The sequence below is a fragment of the Hyalella azteca genome, unplaced genomic scaffold (genome assembly GCF_000764305.2).
Source record: "Hyalella azteca isolate HAZT.00-mixed unplaced genomic scaffold, Hazt_2.0.2 contig13515, whole genome shotgun sequence".
In the NCBI taxonomy this organism is placed as follows: domain Eukaryota; kingdom Metazoa; phylum Arthropoda; class Malacostraca; order Amphipoda; family Hyalellidae; genus Hyalella; species Hyalella azteca.
The window spans coordinates 162,223-179,530 of record NW_025943433.1 but is presented as its reverse complement, the minus strand read 5'-3'; the positions used below and the strand labels follow the sequence as shown (position 1 = coordinate 179,530).

Sequence of the window (17,308 nt, the reverse complement as noted above, 5' to 3'; positions counted from 1 at the left end):
GATAACGTAATATTATTATTTTCATGTCAGGAAAAAGCATACAGAGGAAGAGTTTGGAAAATTACTATAACAGGTAAACAGTTTAAAATTTAAATATGCGAAATATAAATTTCTCTGTGTCTTCGCAAGATTTCCTCCATCACATTATGAATTGACACCGAATTAGTTTTTATTTGAATGTATTCGTTGTGAGTTTGATAAGTTATACTGTAAGACGTGTAGTACGTCCTGAACTCGCAAGCAAATAACAAAGCCAATAATCGCGAAGCTGACGATTATGCAGGGCTGAGTGCACCTTCTATCAGCAGTGCATATAAGAGGTCTCATTAGCGGACGCACCACATCCGTATCCTTCGTGCCAGCGATGTCGTTCCATCGTTCCCAGGTAATTCAAAAATTATTCTTCTAGGAATTTCCATGCTTGCAGAAGGATTGCGTGTTGCTGAGTAGGGTGTCAACTCATCGTTGAGGATCCCAGTCCGGGATAAGATAATAACTACATTTAGGTACATACACACAGTCATACATGCAGTCCAAGGTTCCTGGAAGGTGAATTTAAACGCTTCCGCAGCCGTTAATTGAACTCATTTGTACTTAATATGTGACAAAATGAATCAAACACGTGTTGAGAAATCGCCTTTAACTCGTGTAATTTATTATCTCTGCCCCTTAATTCAATTCTCTCGCTCTCTTTCCCTGACAAATAGGCTTTTCATTGCCAATTTGAAGTAAAAAGAGTGAGAAGTCGAATAAAATTAGGTTCATTATTTTCAAGTAGCCAATTGTTTTACAATTGCTTCCAAGAATATGCTTTTATAGAAAAAGTTTTGCTTCACAATTCGTAGCTTCACAAAACCTCACTCGGAGGTTAAAAGAAGATGAGAGATCCCCGAGCTCAGGCGTGGACATCGAGAAGAAGTCGCGTGACAGGTGCGTGGTCCAGGAGGGCCTTTACTTTCAAAAAATGTTAACAGATCGTAAGTTCATCAGCCAATCATTGACGGTCTTTCAAGCAAAATCCACCAATCATAGACTAGAAAATAGAGCGTAAGTATTTACGTTCACTTAGCGAGTTTTGACAGTATGGCCCCTCAGAACTACAGTGACCGAGTGCTTGCATTTCCTGCATGCGACGCGACGACTTCCACCTCAACTGATTGCTCGATAATTACTCCTTGAAGCGTTCTCAAGCACGTCGACTGTCGCATGGCATCAACGCACGAACTGCCAACACATTATGAGTTTGTATGTCGCACGAACGAAGTAAACGTACTCACTTCTTCTACCCTTTTGGAAGTACTGTCTTGCAAGTCTTTGAAAGTTGATTGATGCATGCAAGAAGTATTCGAATGTTTTAATTACTTCCATCAAAAGAGTACTTTACGCAAAGCAGATAGTATTGAAAATTCCAAAAGTACCTCATGACACCACAAGAAATCACATGATCTTTGTTTTCAATAGAGCTGTCGTAATGAAATAGCATAAAAGCTCTAGGGCCTTAATATTTCAGACACGCGTTAAAAAAAGACAGAAACTTGACCTCCTGTTCGATTTCTTCCCCGAACTCACCACACGTTCTGCTGTCAGCTCGCTGATTCCTGAGCAGAATTGTAAGAGACAAGACGTTGCTCAGGTGATGCCCTAAAATTGTGGTGATATTAAAAAATATCCGAAATGTGAGTGTTATTAAAGACTGTATTGCTGCGAGGGACATGTAGCTGCAACAACAAATTGTTCTATAGATTTGATAAAATTACGTCGCATAATCTCACTATGTAATATCATGCAATTATTTAGCCTAGCATGGTCATATTCCAATATTCCATAATTAATTCTCGTATACACAGTACAACTGACCACAATTTCTACTATGACATCTTCGACTCGATTTTAATTATTCTCTTCTTAAGTTATTGGTGTAAAATTTTCATCTGATTCAGAGTTGGCGGTGCGCCTTGGAGCAAGAAGCTCACATGATGTGCATTAACCTTCAATTCTTGGTAGGAAATGTTTTGTGGCAGAAGCCACAGCGCCGCGCGGCGCAGGCGCTCCAGCAAGTTTATGAACTCTCTGTCAGGAGCGGCGGTGGGGGGTCGGATAGCCCTCCAGCCAGTCGAACAAAAAAATTCTTGCAGCCCGCCAGGTGCATGAGAGTTTTTCAACTTCCTTTCTTCATCTTATATATGAACGACGCATACAGTGAACAATTTCAAACTTAATACATAGTGAGCATAATTGAATATTAATATGGATTATTTCGACGTTAAACGTTAGATCCTTCGGATTGTTTTCGGTGGATTGCTGAGCTATGACTTGAATTTTCATTTCATTTTTATGTGGGGCTAGATTACAAAATTTAATTTTCAATTGAAGTAACCTGAGAATCAAGCATTATTATATGTATTATCACTACATTACTGACAAGTCGATTATAATGTACTTCGTACATGTTTTTCATATCGTTTCCATACATCGTTCTTCTCGCATTACATTTAAAGACTGCGAACGAATCAGCAGAGAAATTAATATCGATCTGTTATTCACTATTTTGTGTACGTACAGATTAAGCTCATTAATTCGTATCCAAATAAGACGATGCCATAGCAGTTGCAGGAAAGCGACAATGGGGTATCAATTAATCTGAGGCAATCGCAATCAAATTATAACCTAAAACGTGCAAACTTCAGCGATGCGCTGTCAAGTGATCATTTACTTATGAATCTTGTCTGCAGAGTAAACCTTATATAGTCTCTCTCGGACGCTTCGAACGAACATATACGCAGGGGAGGTCGCCCGAGGTGAGCCGAGTTTGGATAAGGGAAACCCTTGTTTATTCAGTGAGGGTATTTAGTGAGGGTCATCCATGGATGAGGATTATCTCCAGTCCTGAAGGATGTTTGCATAAGAAACCGATACTTGCCTCCCTCGTCTATATAAGATAATCGATCTGTACACGTCACAGTCGGCAGTGCCTTGCTAAGTGAACGGTGCTAGTATACAGAATATTTTTGCCTTTTATTCAGAATTTTGGAGCTTATTAGCTGTGTAGGAGCTACACTGAGGTGTATTTTGTGAATTGTATATTAGCAGGAAAAAATTCGAAAAATTTTCTGGTGAATTTGAAAAGACATCATTTTGTTCTACTTCAAACGGCTTAATGAGTCTGACTGTCTAAATGTTTTGTTTATGTCAGCCAAATCTTCTGCATTATATTTAATGCACTTCAAAAAGTGCAAATATGTGCAGGAAAGTTGTATGAAGATATGCGAGGTGCAATCTGTTTTGTGTACACTGAGGATTAGCACTGCGCGTCCCGACCCACGCTGGATCCGTGCATGGACGATATAGGGACAGCACTTTACGTCCCGACCCACGCTGAACCCGTGCATGGACGATAGGGACAGCACTGTACGTCCCGACCCACGCTGGACCCGTGCATGGGCGATAGGGACAGCCCTGTACGTCCCGACCCACGCTGGACCCGTGGACGATAGGGACAGCACTGTACGTCCCGACCCACGCTGGACCCGTGGGCGATAAGGACAGCACTGTACGTCCCGGCCCATGCTTGATCTGGACACGATGAGGAACAATATTGCACGTCAAGGCCCAGGCTTTATCCGGGGACGATGAGGGTTAGCACTGCACGTCCAGGCCCCAGACTGACCCTGGAACGATGAGGATCGTATGGATATAAGTCGAGAGCTCTCGACGAACTCGCTGCCTGGAGAGTGGCCGGAGAGGCGCGAGGGAACCGTCCTGTGATTGCCTTATGACATGGAGAGGAGGAGAGGGAGGGCGCCGGAGAGTGGGAGAGTAAGAGGGAGAGTAAGAGGGAGAGTAGGAGAGTAGGAGAATGAGAGAGGGAGAGAGTGGGAGAGGAAAAAAGTGGGAGACGGAGAGAGTGGGAGAGTGAGAAAGAGGGATAGGAAGGAGGATGAGAGATGTATAGTGTGAGAATGAACTGTATGAAAGAGAAAGAGGGGAGAGAGGGATAGAGAAGAATGGGACAGTGGGAGAGAGGAAAATGAGAGTGTGGAAGTGTGAAGGAGAGAGTGGGAGAGTCAATGTATGTAATGTCAATGTAAAGAGATGGTAATTAAGTGTTGGGGTAAGAGGAGGCTATTGAAATGAATTGGCAGACGATAAATACATTCAATTCAAGAGAACAAATTTGGGCCCTTTGTGAAGTCGTCTTCGGTTGTGAGTGATTATGAGGTTTTAAGGCCAGCGAGAGGTTATGAGTTAAGAACTTTGTAGAGTGCACGTGAACCATAAGTTATTTTTCAATTAAATCCCGTTATCTTTTCAAGATGCCAGCCCTCATAAAAATCTTGTTGGTTTTTCCACGCTGGTACATCAATAGAGACATGATTTATTTAAACACCGATCATCACCATATTGATCACAAAAATATATGAATGTATTTATGCCCGTAAAGACAGCTCAGATGCCTACATTAACTCAATTCGTTTGTTTTTGAACATTCCTGTTGATCGTTAATAGACAAACCGAAGGACGATGGAATTTCCGAGCTAATCAAATTCATTATACGCGACTATAACTATATTTATATCCTTGTCTCCAGTAATATTCGTGCTTCTTCAAGAATCCCTCAGCATTAGCTCTCCATCCAGGAATAAGTCATCGTTAAATTCAGCAAATTATTAATTATTATCTTGTGCAATTGAGATGAATTTCGTTAGTCATTAACATGTTCAATCATCCTTTATATTTAAATAATTATTTAGAAAATTATTAATTAATAAAAAATTATTAATTAATAATTCATAAAAAATTAATTAGAATAACGCAAACGTGTCTTGCTTGTTCGACAGTTACCCTTTTGTGGGACAAACTAAGCCCTTAAATTCCATCAAATGTCATTTAACTTCATATACAAATTCTTCCAGCGCAATTATCCGGGGAAATTCAAGCCACAGCCTCAGGGTGGCGGGGTGAGGCAGAACAACTGAGGCCATTGAGGCGCAGTGAGGCGTACAGGAGTAACGAGGCACCTCATAATATTGATTGTGAGGCACGGTCGAGGCGTGAAATATGTCGCGCTAACAGAGGTCCTGCGAGGGTGAGGCAGTGAGTGATATGAGGCAGTGAGTGATATGAGGCAGTGAGTGATATGAGACAGTGAGTGATATGAGGCAGTGAGTGATATGAGGCAGTGTGATATGAGGCAGTGAGTGATATGAGGCAGTGAGTGATATGAGGCAGAGAGTGATATGAGACAGTGAGTGATATGAGGCAGTGAGTGATATGAGGCAGTGAGTGATATGAGGCAGTGAGTGATATGAGGCAGTGAGTGATATGAGGCAGAGAGTGATATGAGGCAGTGAGTGATATGAGGCAGTGAGTGATATGAGGCAGTGAGAGATATGAGGCAGTGAGTGATGTGAGGCAGTGAAGCAGTGAGTGAGGCCGCGTAGGAGACAGGAATGAGAGCCGTGAGTCAAAAATACGGGGTGAATGAAAATATGAATGATGTAATTGATCGTGAGTAACGGAGAGATAAGCGAGTGGCGAGCGAATGGGAGGAAATTTAATTAATTGAGTGAGGTAGCAAAAGAGTGTGAGCAAAAACCGAATTGAGTGAAGTATCGAGCGACAGTGAGCAAAGAAATGAATATCATGAGTGAGGTTGTAAATTAGTGATATTTATTAAAAAGTGCATGGAAATTAGTGATAGTGAGGCGCATGGATAGTGTGTGCTTTGAGTAATTTGCAATGCTACTTATACCCACTTCATTTAAAGTATTCTTCATTGATGATGAACCTCTCCACTATGCATATCCCATCACGGTCAATACGACAATTTTGTAAGGCACACGAACAATCTAACACCAATTTATTTAATTTAACATTTACTTGTTCTAGTTGAGCTCTTGCCCACAATTTTCGTCCTGCACTGTAGGTTCGAAATGCACCTCGCGGCGGTAATCACTTTAACTCATGCTAGTGATAATAGGAAAATTATGTCTTGTTAAAACGGAAAAACAGTTCTGGAAAGATCCGCACTTTACTTCACTCAAAATTACAACTAAACCGTGACCATTAGTGGCCACACAAAAGCCGGCCGCGATTCCTCATAGGGATTAAGCATCACAAGATCCAAGCGTCAGTTCATCTAGTTCATAAGGAAATTAAACCCACATAATTGCTTAATATATTTATTGATGTATTTTCATTGGATTTCAGAATTATGACCAAGTAAAAATCTAATCACTGTAACAATTTCTATTCACAACCACGCATACGAACCTAATAATAATTACAACTTTCATACAATGATAATGCACAAAATTAAAGTATTACAGTGGCGAATATTGTTACAACAAAGATGAAGCTGAACGCATTTATAATGGTAACTCTAGAGGAAGGGAATCACTAAAACAGCTCAAAGTAACTGAAACCCGACGAGATCTCAGGAAAATAGCCATCATCTGAATTGTGCGTAACAAACTAGAGGTTGTTCAAACATAATAACTTGAACTCGTTCGATAACTTAACTCAACAGATGAATAATGGTTCGGCTACTTCTATTCATTTGAGCGAGGTAGTGAACTGTAACATTTTCATGGGCTACCTCAACCTTCCGAAGCCTCGAACAAACTTCTTTTCGCCACCAGCGATGCGTAGAAAACTTCAACATGTCGCTAGTGTACGTAATTAATACAGGAAAAATCCAACTCTCCGTATCGCGTAGGTGGCAAGACAGTGCAGGACTGAAGGATGTTTCCGGCGTGTCGAGAGTGTCGATAACGAGATAACGAAGGCGTTTAATGCTCAAGCTTCAACTCGGTGTTATAATTTCAAAACGGAAATACAAAATTAAGCACATTCGACATGAGAAAGTTTAAAATCATCTTATAAGGAAAACCCTATTTTCATCAACGTCGGTATTGTAAGTATAGGATTAAATATGATTATAATGCTGCAGCAAATTGAAATGCATCTTTCAGTTCAAATCTCATTCATTATATTTCATCAATTAACTGAACCATTTCACTGGAAATAGCGGCAAAAATCAAACAAGTGACAGATATTAACAACACTAACGAAAGAACTTATAATTTCTTCGTACTGGAAAATTCTTGAATTTCATTAATCACATGTGAATATATTTTATTGACATATAATTGGTACCAAATTAAATTATAATTTCACCAGCGGTATGGAAGAGTTTTTAGAGCTTCGTTAGGTTAGTTTGGTTATGGTGTCGGCTTGAGAGACAATAGAGCCACTATTTTCTACATCTAGAAAAAAAACATGTTTATGCAACTAAATTAACAGATACGAACGAATATAACTTGCAAATGCATGAATAGACTGATCTATATAATGTCTTATAAAGAGTAGGTCGGAGGGATAGCACTTAAGTCTGTACGTTAGTACAATGTACAAACAGTAGAAGCTCTTTAGGATTTACTAGCCGTTACATTTTTTTCCGTTTCCACATAGAATCAGTAAAAGCTGTTTCGAACCGACACTTCAAACCATGTACAATACCCCACGCATATTCACTTGAAAGAATTTTATGTTCACGCATTCTCGATTTACAGTCATTTTGGTGCATAACTTCGAGGCTTGATGGAAAAAACATTGAATTGTTTGATTTAAAGAGCACCCGATATTAATATAATAGGGCGCGCGGTAACAATACTCGTAAACTCCTTCAAAATATTGTTTAGTGAATTATTAAATCTAATTTTTTCAATATGATATCTATTCATTTCGTAGTTTTATTTTGAACGTTAGTTTCTGCATGGAATTACATTACATACACCTCAGATCTTAATGTAAGGTACAACTTTATCTAGGCGGGGAATTTGATCAACGTTGCCCCGCATGATTTTTCGTATTCGTTTTGCGATTTTAGGTAATTATTTCTTAATTATAAACAGAAGAGAACTGAAAATTAGCAAGAACATTTTAATGTTTTTATAAAAAAATGTTAAATTCAAATATTTGAAACTTGATAAAGGGCAAACAGTTTACTGCGAAAACATAGTGAAAGGATCGACAAATTAAGGAAGAATACAATTAATGTTGAACATAGGAACTAGCAACTTAAAATATGTTTCAGACAATTCATCCAATTACGATAAACATTCACCGTAGTATCAACACCTCCTTATTTCTTGAGGACTGACTATAATCAAAATTGAAATAACGCTGTTAAGGTAAAAAATTCCTCTATTTGCCATTGAATACAGAAATTTTCGAATTTTTAAAGAAAAACTGATAGCTAGATTTGTTCTAAATTTAAATTGCAGCAAAAAAAATAAAATGTGTCCGTTAATAATAATATTCAAATTCATTCGTGAATATCAAGATTCAGATAGCAATAAAACGTGAGTTTTCGAAGAAACTGGAAATTTCTAATACTCGTGTGACAAAGACTGCTTCACTTAAATTCAGTAGATAAATAAAGTTTCACGACCAGCCAAAGCGACACCACCTTTCTTATCCAGGACAATCAGAACTCACCCGGGAATTGCTTCACTTAAGTACCGGACCCGAGACATAATGATCCGAGACATTATGACATTATGACATGATCCGAGACATATCAGGCCCGAGACATTATGATCCTGGGAGTGTCCGTTATAATCAAGTGACCAGCGTTAGAACACAACGTGACATAATTGATATTCGTGACCTATACTCCAAGCCTAATGAATCATACAGACACACCACTTAAACAACCAAAACCTGTTAGTTACACAAGATATTATCAGACTGAAGTGTCCTGAGATTTGTGTGGCGTATGGAGTCATTGTACGTTACAAGACAATGTCGAGGAATCGTGCATTTAACAAGTTACCATCATACGATTACTACTAATCAGAGTTGAGTTCAGACTTGAAGCCTTGATCGAGATCGTTTTTTAGATTTCATGCGTGTGGCTACGGATTAGATATTGTTTAAAGTCAAAATAATCGTTGGATATTCGAAAAATTATGTTCATTAAAAATTTGCCCATTATATAATAATACTTAATCTGGTGGACTCTGCAGAACGCCACATATATCTTTTACAAATTATACGAAACCGAAAGGAGCTTTATGTTCACTCTAATTCATTTCCATACAATTTGATTCAAATTCCAAGATACAGTTCATGAAATATTACAAACAATTACAATCAAGACGAAACACGCAAAAACTTCAAGTGAATTTCGATATTTAAATTGATATATTTATATTGAATACTCATACATTTACCAATTGAAGAGAACTGAATTGCATATTACCAACACTGAAATAATTAGACTCAAGCTTGATATATAGACAATTTTCTAGCAACATAATGACTACACGTACCAGAAGAATCTACTTCATAAATGAGGATAAAATTTAAACGACTCGGACGTTTTTACCGCTCGACACAGAGTTATTAATAAAGAACAAATGATAATTGGGTTTTCCAAGAAAATATTGTATCCGATTCTGAACAGCAAATATTTAGAAAATTAAGAAATTATATGGATAAACAGAGCTAAAATGTACGTCTCTAAAACCGCTCTCTTACAACAATTATGGATTAGGAATATTTTTAATGCAAGTATTTTGAACATTAATTAACACTTGGATCGCTCAACCTTCACCACAGCAGGCTACCATGCAACTCCCATATTCAATGAGAGGTACAGATCTATTGTGAACTTATTAGGTGTCACCCGAAAATTCGCATATTCCTGGGCACTTGTTTAAAGAACTTTGAGCTGCGCTGTTTCTCGACCAAGCCTATATACTTCATGTGACACGTTGTTTTAAAATTTTTTTAGATCGAACCTACGTAAACTGGAGCTTTAAAAGATATATTAAAGGGTTCATTTAAAAAATTTTGTTTTCATAATGAAAAAAGAATTAGTGTAATAAATAACATTTTCAAACTCAACTCATTGAAAACAAAGTTTCTCTATAATGTTAAAAATGTTGAAATAGAATTTAAGGAATATAAGTAGAAGGAATTGATATGAAAGTTATCTAATACTTTAATTTAAATTAAAATTGATACTTTCATGGGTATGTGGAGCCAAATGGGTTGGGTAAATAATTTTACTCATATATTTTTAACTTTAACACATTAAAAAATTTATCAGTTAAAATCAATCGGTCAAATATTATTTAATCATTTAAGTGGTAGATAGCTTTAGTGAAATATATCTATCGGATAGGCTTAACTAATAAACCGTCCATGTGAACAACTTGTACATGTATCAGAATCTTCTCTTCAGTAATCAAGGATGCGCGATATAAATCAGTGTAAAAGCACTGTAGAAAACTTATGTTTTAGGATAAAAAGCAGGAGTAAATTATTAAAAGTAATCAAATATAACAACTTTTACTGCTTTCACCTGCTTTCTGATAACACAGCTTATGTAACCACGACAATTAAATAAGTATAACCATCTATACCATTACCATTTCAGCTAGACAAGCGAAATGTTAAAGTTGCCTTTCTTCTTCCTTCTCTTTCCTGCTAGATAGTTTTATTTTATTATTAAAATAAAACCAAGCATTGGGTCGTCAAGCTCAAGCAAAACTATAATTGACGGTTCCTCATAATTCTAAGTTAGTTTTGCTACAATACAAATTTGATTCGTCGTTCCTTATTTTTACCTAATAATAATATACAATAGTGTTACCCGAGTGACGCGATATATAACTAACACAATCGGAAAAAGAAAACCGTATCACTATCTGTACATATTTCACACTTTACGGCAACAATGTACACAGAATTCTCCTCCAGGCGTATCACAAGGGGCTCTAATCCTATATGTACATCAGCACTATCTACAATTTCTTCTCAGGTATATATTATTCGAGACTGTAATGCATTGTCAGCATTTGCCCATTTTCAATGCAGTAAACTCACTCTCGGCGTTAATGTCTTAAAAAAAGGTATCGAAGAGCAATACATACTCTGGGCTCCAAATTCGGCAAGATGATGTCCTCCCAAGATATGCTCACAGAGGAGTGCATGCCTCGAATGGGAGCGAAGATAATACGTTCCAAGAGGAGTGTTGAAAAACTCTTCATCATTCCTCGATTGGAAGACAAATTCTGCCGCAGGTAAAACATTTGAGAAGTTTGAAGCGAATTATGACAAAATAACAGTCGAATAATAGACAGGCATCATTTTCACAATCAGCAGTTAAATATGTGTATCACTCACTTTTTAAACACCGTGAAAAGTAAACAGACCCACTAACAAGTTTGTTTTCAAACAGCTTTCATTTTCACGAATTAATCAAAGGTTATGTTCACTTCGAGACATTATCAGGATCATAAGTTTACGTTTGGACCAGAAATTCTTGATCTGTGTGGAATGAGTGCCTCCCTTAGCATGGAAATTTGTTCATATTAAAATTCCGTTGCTGCTGCTTGAGAGCATCGGAAATCCAGGCCGCGTGCCAACCACTGCTAGACATGTCTGGCATGGTAGATGTTGGAGCTACTACCGGTGAATTCCTTCCGCAAGATAGTTTCGTAGTGAAACCATTCCAGTGCGATAGGGTTCGGTTATCTGCCATGCTGCCGAGGGAGGTTTCAGCAGCATCGGAGGTTACCGGATAAGTAGGCTCTGACTCGGGCCTGGGGGCTGAACATCAATGGGACGCCGTTAGCGTTGGTGCGGCACTGTGGGTAGGCATTTGTGGGGTCAGAATGGGACCAGGAGGGGAATGCTGAGGAGGTAATGGAGTAGGTGACCCGTGCATATTTTGATGTGCGTAGGCAGCATATTTAAGTTCCCTGGGCATCTCCACCCCCCGTGTTTGACCATAGTCCGAAGCTGTAGAAATTTGTTGATTGGGAATAGTTCCATTGACTGTAGGATGATCCTGCTGTCCACCAAGAACAGGTGGCGTCATCCTCTTTTCTTTCTGCCGTCTGTTGCAAAACCAAACTCGAACTACTTCCTTCTCCAGCTGGAGGGTCTCTGCGAGGTGTGAAATTTCGGGCGCCGCGGGTTTTGGCTGCTTGGTAAAATGCTGCTCCAGAGCCCCTTTGACTGAAACTTCAATTGAAGTTCGCTTTTTCCTTTTTCTGCCTTGAGCCGCGATTTTGTCTATTGAAGTGGGGCTGCCCGTGGTTGAATCTGCTTCATCGAGCCACTTCATCAATAAAGGCTTCAGTTTACACATATTCTTAAAAGATAATTGCAACGCCTCAAACCTGCAGATTGTGGTTTGTGAAAATACGTTACCGTACAGAGTGCCAAGAGCTAATCCGACGTCGGCCTGGGTAAATCCTAATTTGATACGGCGTTGCTTGAAAGATTTTGCAAACTGTTCAAGATCATCAGAAGTGGGAGTTTCTTCTTCGTGTTCGTGATGACCATGGTCCTGCGAAATGGGAGATTCGCAGTGCATATCTCTGAGGTGATGACCAGTGTGCATTTGTGGTGGCAACATACCGGTCATTCCGTAAGCTGCAGGATGATGTGCTAATGGCGATCCTCCATTACTTGAAGTGGCAATACTGTAAGGGGAACTAACTGGCGGCTGCCAACTGTGTGCCATAGGATGCCTGTGATGAATTCCAATATCTGCATGTTGAGGTTTTATATCCTGGTGAAGACCATGTGGATGCATCGCAGATGCCCAATGCGAATGATCAGTAGACGGCAACCCCATCCACGGGTTATGTGGCATTGGAGGTTGAGGCTGGGGCATATATTTCATTTCGTGATGTTCACGACCGTAACCTTGATGATTGACTATATTCATTGCTAGACAGTCTGGAACACCAAGTCCAACAGGATCAGAACACACTGCACTCGACGAGAGGTATGTTGTCGTCGCCATCACACAACTGTACTGAAAACGGTTCGTCGCGGACTTATCGTCGCGACGCCGCCAAACTCGCAACTGAGTGAGCTGAGGTCCCGGTCCGCCTCTACCGCTTTTGAAACTCCTCCCGATGGTCAAAGATATCGTGAGTCAGCGGCCTCTCGGTCCGTATTGGTTCATCCATTTTTGCTATCAGCTCGCCTGCTCTAAACGAGCACTTAAGACAGCAACACTGACTTGTACGAAAAAATAACGTTACAGTGAACACGGAAGATAGTTACGTAATTAATACTTTACAAATTCATATTTTACTATATTCTTTCTTCCATCTTTCTGCTTCTCTAGCTGTTATTATTGCTAAATATTAGATAGAAATTAATTAACAATAAATGATGATTGTCAGGAAATTTCGAAGAAGGGATATGAGTGGGACCTCCCAAAGCTCCACCCTTAAACTCGGACCGCCTCTCGGCTTCCGCTGCCAGAGCTCGATCGAGTCACCTGCTTCCAAGCTCGGCTGCTCCGATCTCCGTCGGCTTGCACCAACTCCACAGGCCAACTCCATCCAAATCGCAAACCTCCCTAAACTTTTGCCCAAACACTTGTGACTCGGTACCATCCAGGTTTTGCTCATAATGCTCAAACTAAATCGTCTACCTCTCGGTTGAAAAAAATCGCGGATGATTTGACTAGATATTTTGCAATTGTTTGAAAATAATTTAATTTGATTATGATTAGTGGCATCAAAATATGCAGCAATTATTGTTCTCACAAAAGGTTTCGATCGACATTTGCCATATTTTATAAATTTCGACCGGATTGGTTCTCCTGCATGGATCCACGTGAGCGTTTAACATATGCTCATTAGGCATTTATAGACTCTACAGTTGAGCTAATCGTATCAATGTACACTATTCATGCAAATCTCGTTTAAAGTTATGAAATTATTACCTTAAACAATTTCGATAAATTGAGAATTTATTGAGTAACGTGAGTGTCTAACATTATTAGCTTATTTTGCATACAGGCTTCTTAATTTTTCTCAATCCCTAGCTGGTTTTAGATTCAATTTTCAAACGCTTTTTATATTTCTGGACTCGCATTCTAATACAGGACGTTTTATTGAAACTTTTCTTCCGAAAAAAATATAAATAAAAACGTTGATGAAAATCCCAACGTCCAATTTGCGTAGATATCCATTTGACGGATAAATGAATTTCAGATTATTGCATATGATGAAGCCGTATATTCTAGCCATTCGACAACAGTGCCATAAATGAGCCATTTCAAAGTCCTAACTATTTCAGGTAGCAGATAAATAGGTCATATAGTAAATATGAATGTCTAAAACCATAGCCGTAGGTTATTTACGATTACATGCAACTAAAAATTGCGACTATTATTATATCAGTTTGAAGTTTTTCGTATGCTCATGCTCGCATCAACATGTGGCTCTAAACGGGAGAAGTAAATAAAAGTAAAGTAATTATAGCGACAATTTCTTTACATTTTCAATGAATGATATTCATGTACTCGAAGTAACGTGCGTGCATGCGTATATAAAAGAATTATAATGATCAACACAACGCGAGGAAAATCATAACAATGTAAAATGAACTGGTCATCAATTGAGGAATATATTGCGACAAAAATTTGATGTAAGTTAAAAAACAATTTGTGTAGTATATCTTTGGAGATAGATAGACATAGTAAATGTATTATTATTATGTCTTATTTTAAAGTCACACATTTATTTTATGTAAGGTTACTCTCTGTGCATAAAAAGTGGAGTCATTGACTCTGAACGAATGATTCATGATTCATTAATTTTTGCTACTGGAGGTTTATTACAATTAAAGATATTTTCAATAATGCAATCAGAATGATATTTTCAAAGCTGCAACCGGAATTCGTAGAAAATTTTGCCAAATTCGAAGCAGCAAGTGAAAAAATTACTGCTTGGAAATTATATGCTTGGCGTACTGCTTATGTTTTATATTAAGTACTGCTTGGAAAATTATATGGTATTAGAAATATTCTTCGCACTCAGATCGACGAACTATATACTTGACAATTTATAGTATGTCTATGGATCCAAAGTTAGGCAAATAATCTGAAAGTATAAATTATGTCATGAAAAAATTTACTTAAGCGTGAAATTATTCTACATGAATGTATATATATGTAGTAAGTGAAGGCACAATATTATACGTGCAACTATATCCGATGTACGCGAATGTTGAATGTTTGAGAGCAGATTTGCTGTAATGATGGTCACGACAATCACACAAGTACCAAGTATTTTATTTATTAATTTACTATTTACAAAAGATCTGAATGAAACGCATATGATTCGCTTGATTTTTTATTGGGATCAAAATCTAATCTATACTACGTATGAATTAGCAATTGCATCTTGAATTATTCACTATTTATTAGTCTCTCTTATTTATAATCAAGATTATTTCGTCATAACTGATGGCCTTTCTAAATTCTTTTGCTATTGAAAATTATTGCATAAATGACGACCTATACACCTTTGACGATGGTAAAATAAACTCTTCTGAATCGATATTAAATATACGGTGTTCAAGTTGATCTGAGAAAAAGAAATGCATAATCAGAAACTACATGATGAGAAAATGCAACATGTCTCTTAAACTTATCTTTCCCGATATTCGAGGATAAGAGTGCTTTCTATTCATGTATTTATTATCACTCCCGGTGAACAATCCTATAATTCGTGCATTATTTACATTTACCACAAAAACAATCATCACCAGTACAAACGCACCCTAATCATAACAAACTCAAAACCAATTGATCATGAACTGCAAACCTTTGTCAAGTAGCGCGCAAGGTTCAGAACTGCTTCTAATTCTTTAATGAAATTCTGGTTGTGATGCAAATGTATGCTTTCATCCGTGACCTTGGAGTGTGTGAGGTGCACAAATGATTAGACACACACTCGACCCCTAATTCTCTCATTTGAATTGCGGATACTACGCACCATTCATGCAATCGTTCAGTTATTAACTATCCTGTCGTGACGTAACACACACCCGTTTGTATAATATAGCTTGGTCGAGTCATGCGATCTCGGGTCTGCAAAAGTGGATAAAGTCTACGCTGCTGCATTGCCATATTTCACTTGCATCAACTGGGTGGAAGTTTAATTTCGCTTGTTTCCAATATGATGGGCGTAGATTTTCCAAGATAACTTTTGGTTTGTTTTTTGCGTTTCATATGTGCCGTTACAACTTTTTATAAAATCGGTAAAATTTCTGAAATATTGGGAGATGAGTTCAGTCTGTGAAGTTGTGTTTTTGAGTATTTTATGCATCATTGAAACTCACGTAACTTTGCAATACATGGCGAAGAATTCCAATATAAATGTGTGAATATTGTGTATGGATTCCAAGTCACAGGACGCCCAAAAATTTCCTGATATACTTATGAATGCATTTGTTCTCTTAGGGATATATATACAGATATAGAGCAACCACACATTCTGGGACAAACCCTAACAATTTCTCATTTGAATAATTATTATGTCGTTCACGTTTCTTGCATATGAATATAGTTGCTGAAACTTAAATTACTCACGATCAGCTGATTAGTTTAAAGAGTTTTACCTTTTTTTATTACTGTATTCTAATCTTTGTGCCCGCGTATCCACACATGTGTATATATAGCGGGCTATTTAGCCTTACAGGAAAAAGCAAACAAACTAGCAGGCACTGGCAATCCTACGACAATTCATGACCAAAACACAAAAATACGAACAAGTCTGCTGGCTGTGATACCGCCGACGCCACCACCGAAAGGGTCTCTTGAAATCGATTGCGATTTCGAATTCCCGGCCTCACTCCGCGAGCGGCGCACGCGGCATACCAATGGCGCGGCCGAGCTGGGGAGAGCAGGTGTATAGCAGTGTGTCGTGTGCCTTATCTTCCCTTACTTATCTACTTATTTATCAAATATATTATTTAACATATACGTCATATATTATACCACATATTTAGTTCGGCTTATCGAAAAAAAAAAAACAATAAGAAGATTGTTAATAAAAAGTACACTCTGGTCTTCTTCAATCAAACCTGTATAAATGAAGAACTTTTGCCTAACTACACTCATATATTATATGTGCACATGCAAATTATCTTTCGTCTTGTTTTGCAGAGTTGTCTATATTTTGTATAAAAACAATGCATATTTCTATGTCATTAGATATAATAAACATTTCAATAGTTTGTGTATATCTAAGAGTAATCGAATTAACGCTTCGTTAGCAAGTAAGAATTGAGGCAACATATGGCAGAAGCCTTGCGCCGCATCCGTAACCATTTTTCCGAAAAGTGTTTATTGAATATCAAATAATATGAGATATAATTAATTAGCTTTTGAGATGATGACGATGCAGATATTTTGGGAATTGAAACGAAGTAAATTCAGTAATAAAGAAGCAAAGAGGGACCGATGCGTGACAAT

The 17,308-nt window shown here is 38.0% G+C and overlaps 1 protein-coding gene across 1 annotated transcript; it reads right to left on the bottom strand.

Moving 5' to 3' along the window:
* Positions 1-8,289: 8,289 nt before the first annotated feature.
* Positions 8,290-12,883, bottom strand: LOC108670560 (silk gland factor 3-like). Its single transcript, XM_018158027.2, has one exon. It carries the CDS (start codon positions 12,830-12,832, stop codon positions 11,633-11,635), a length of 1,200 nt encoding a protein of 399 aa, XP_018013516.1. The 5' UTR covers positions 12,833-12,883; the 3' UTR covers positions 8,290-11,632.
* Positions 12,884-17,308: the final 4,425 nt, after the last annotated feature.

Bases quoted from the DNA above. Each gene is read 5' to 3' on its own strand.
- LOC108670560 (XM_018158027.2), bottom strand. From the start codon at position 12,832: ATGGCGACGACAACATACCTCTCGTCGAGTGCAGTGTGTTCTGATCCT.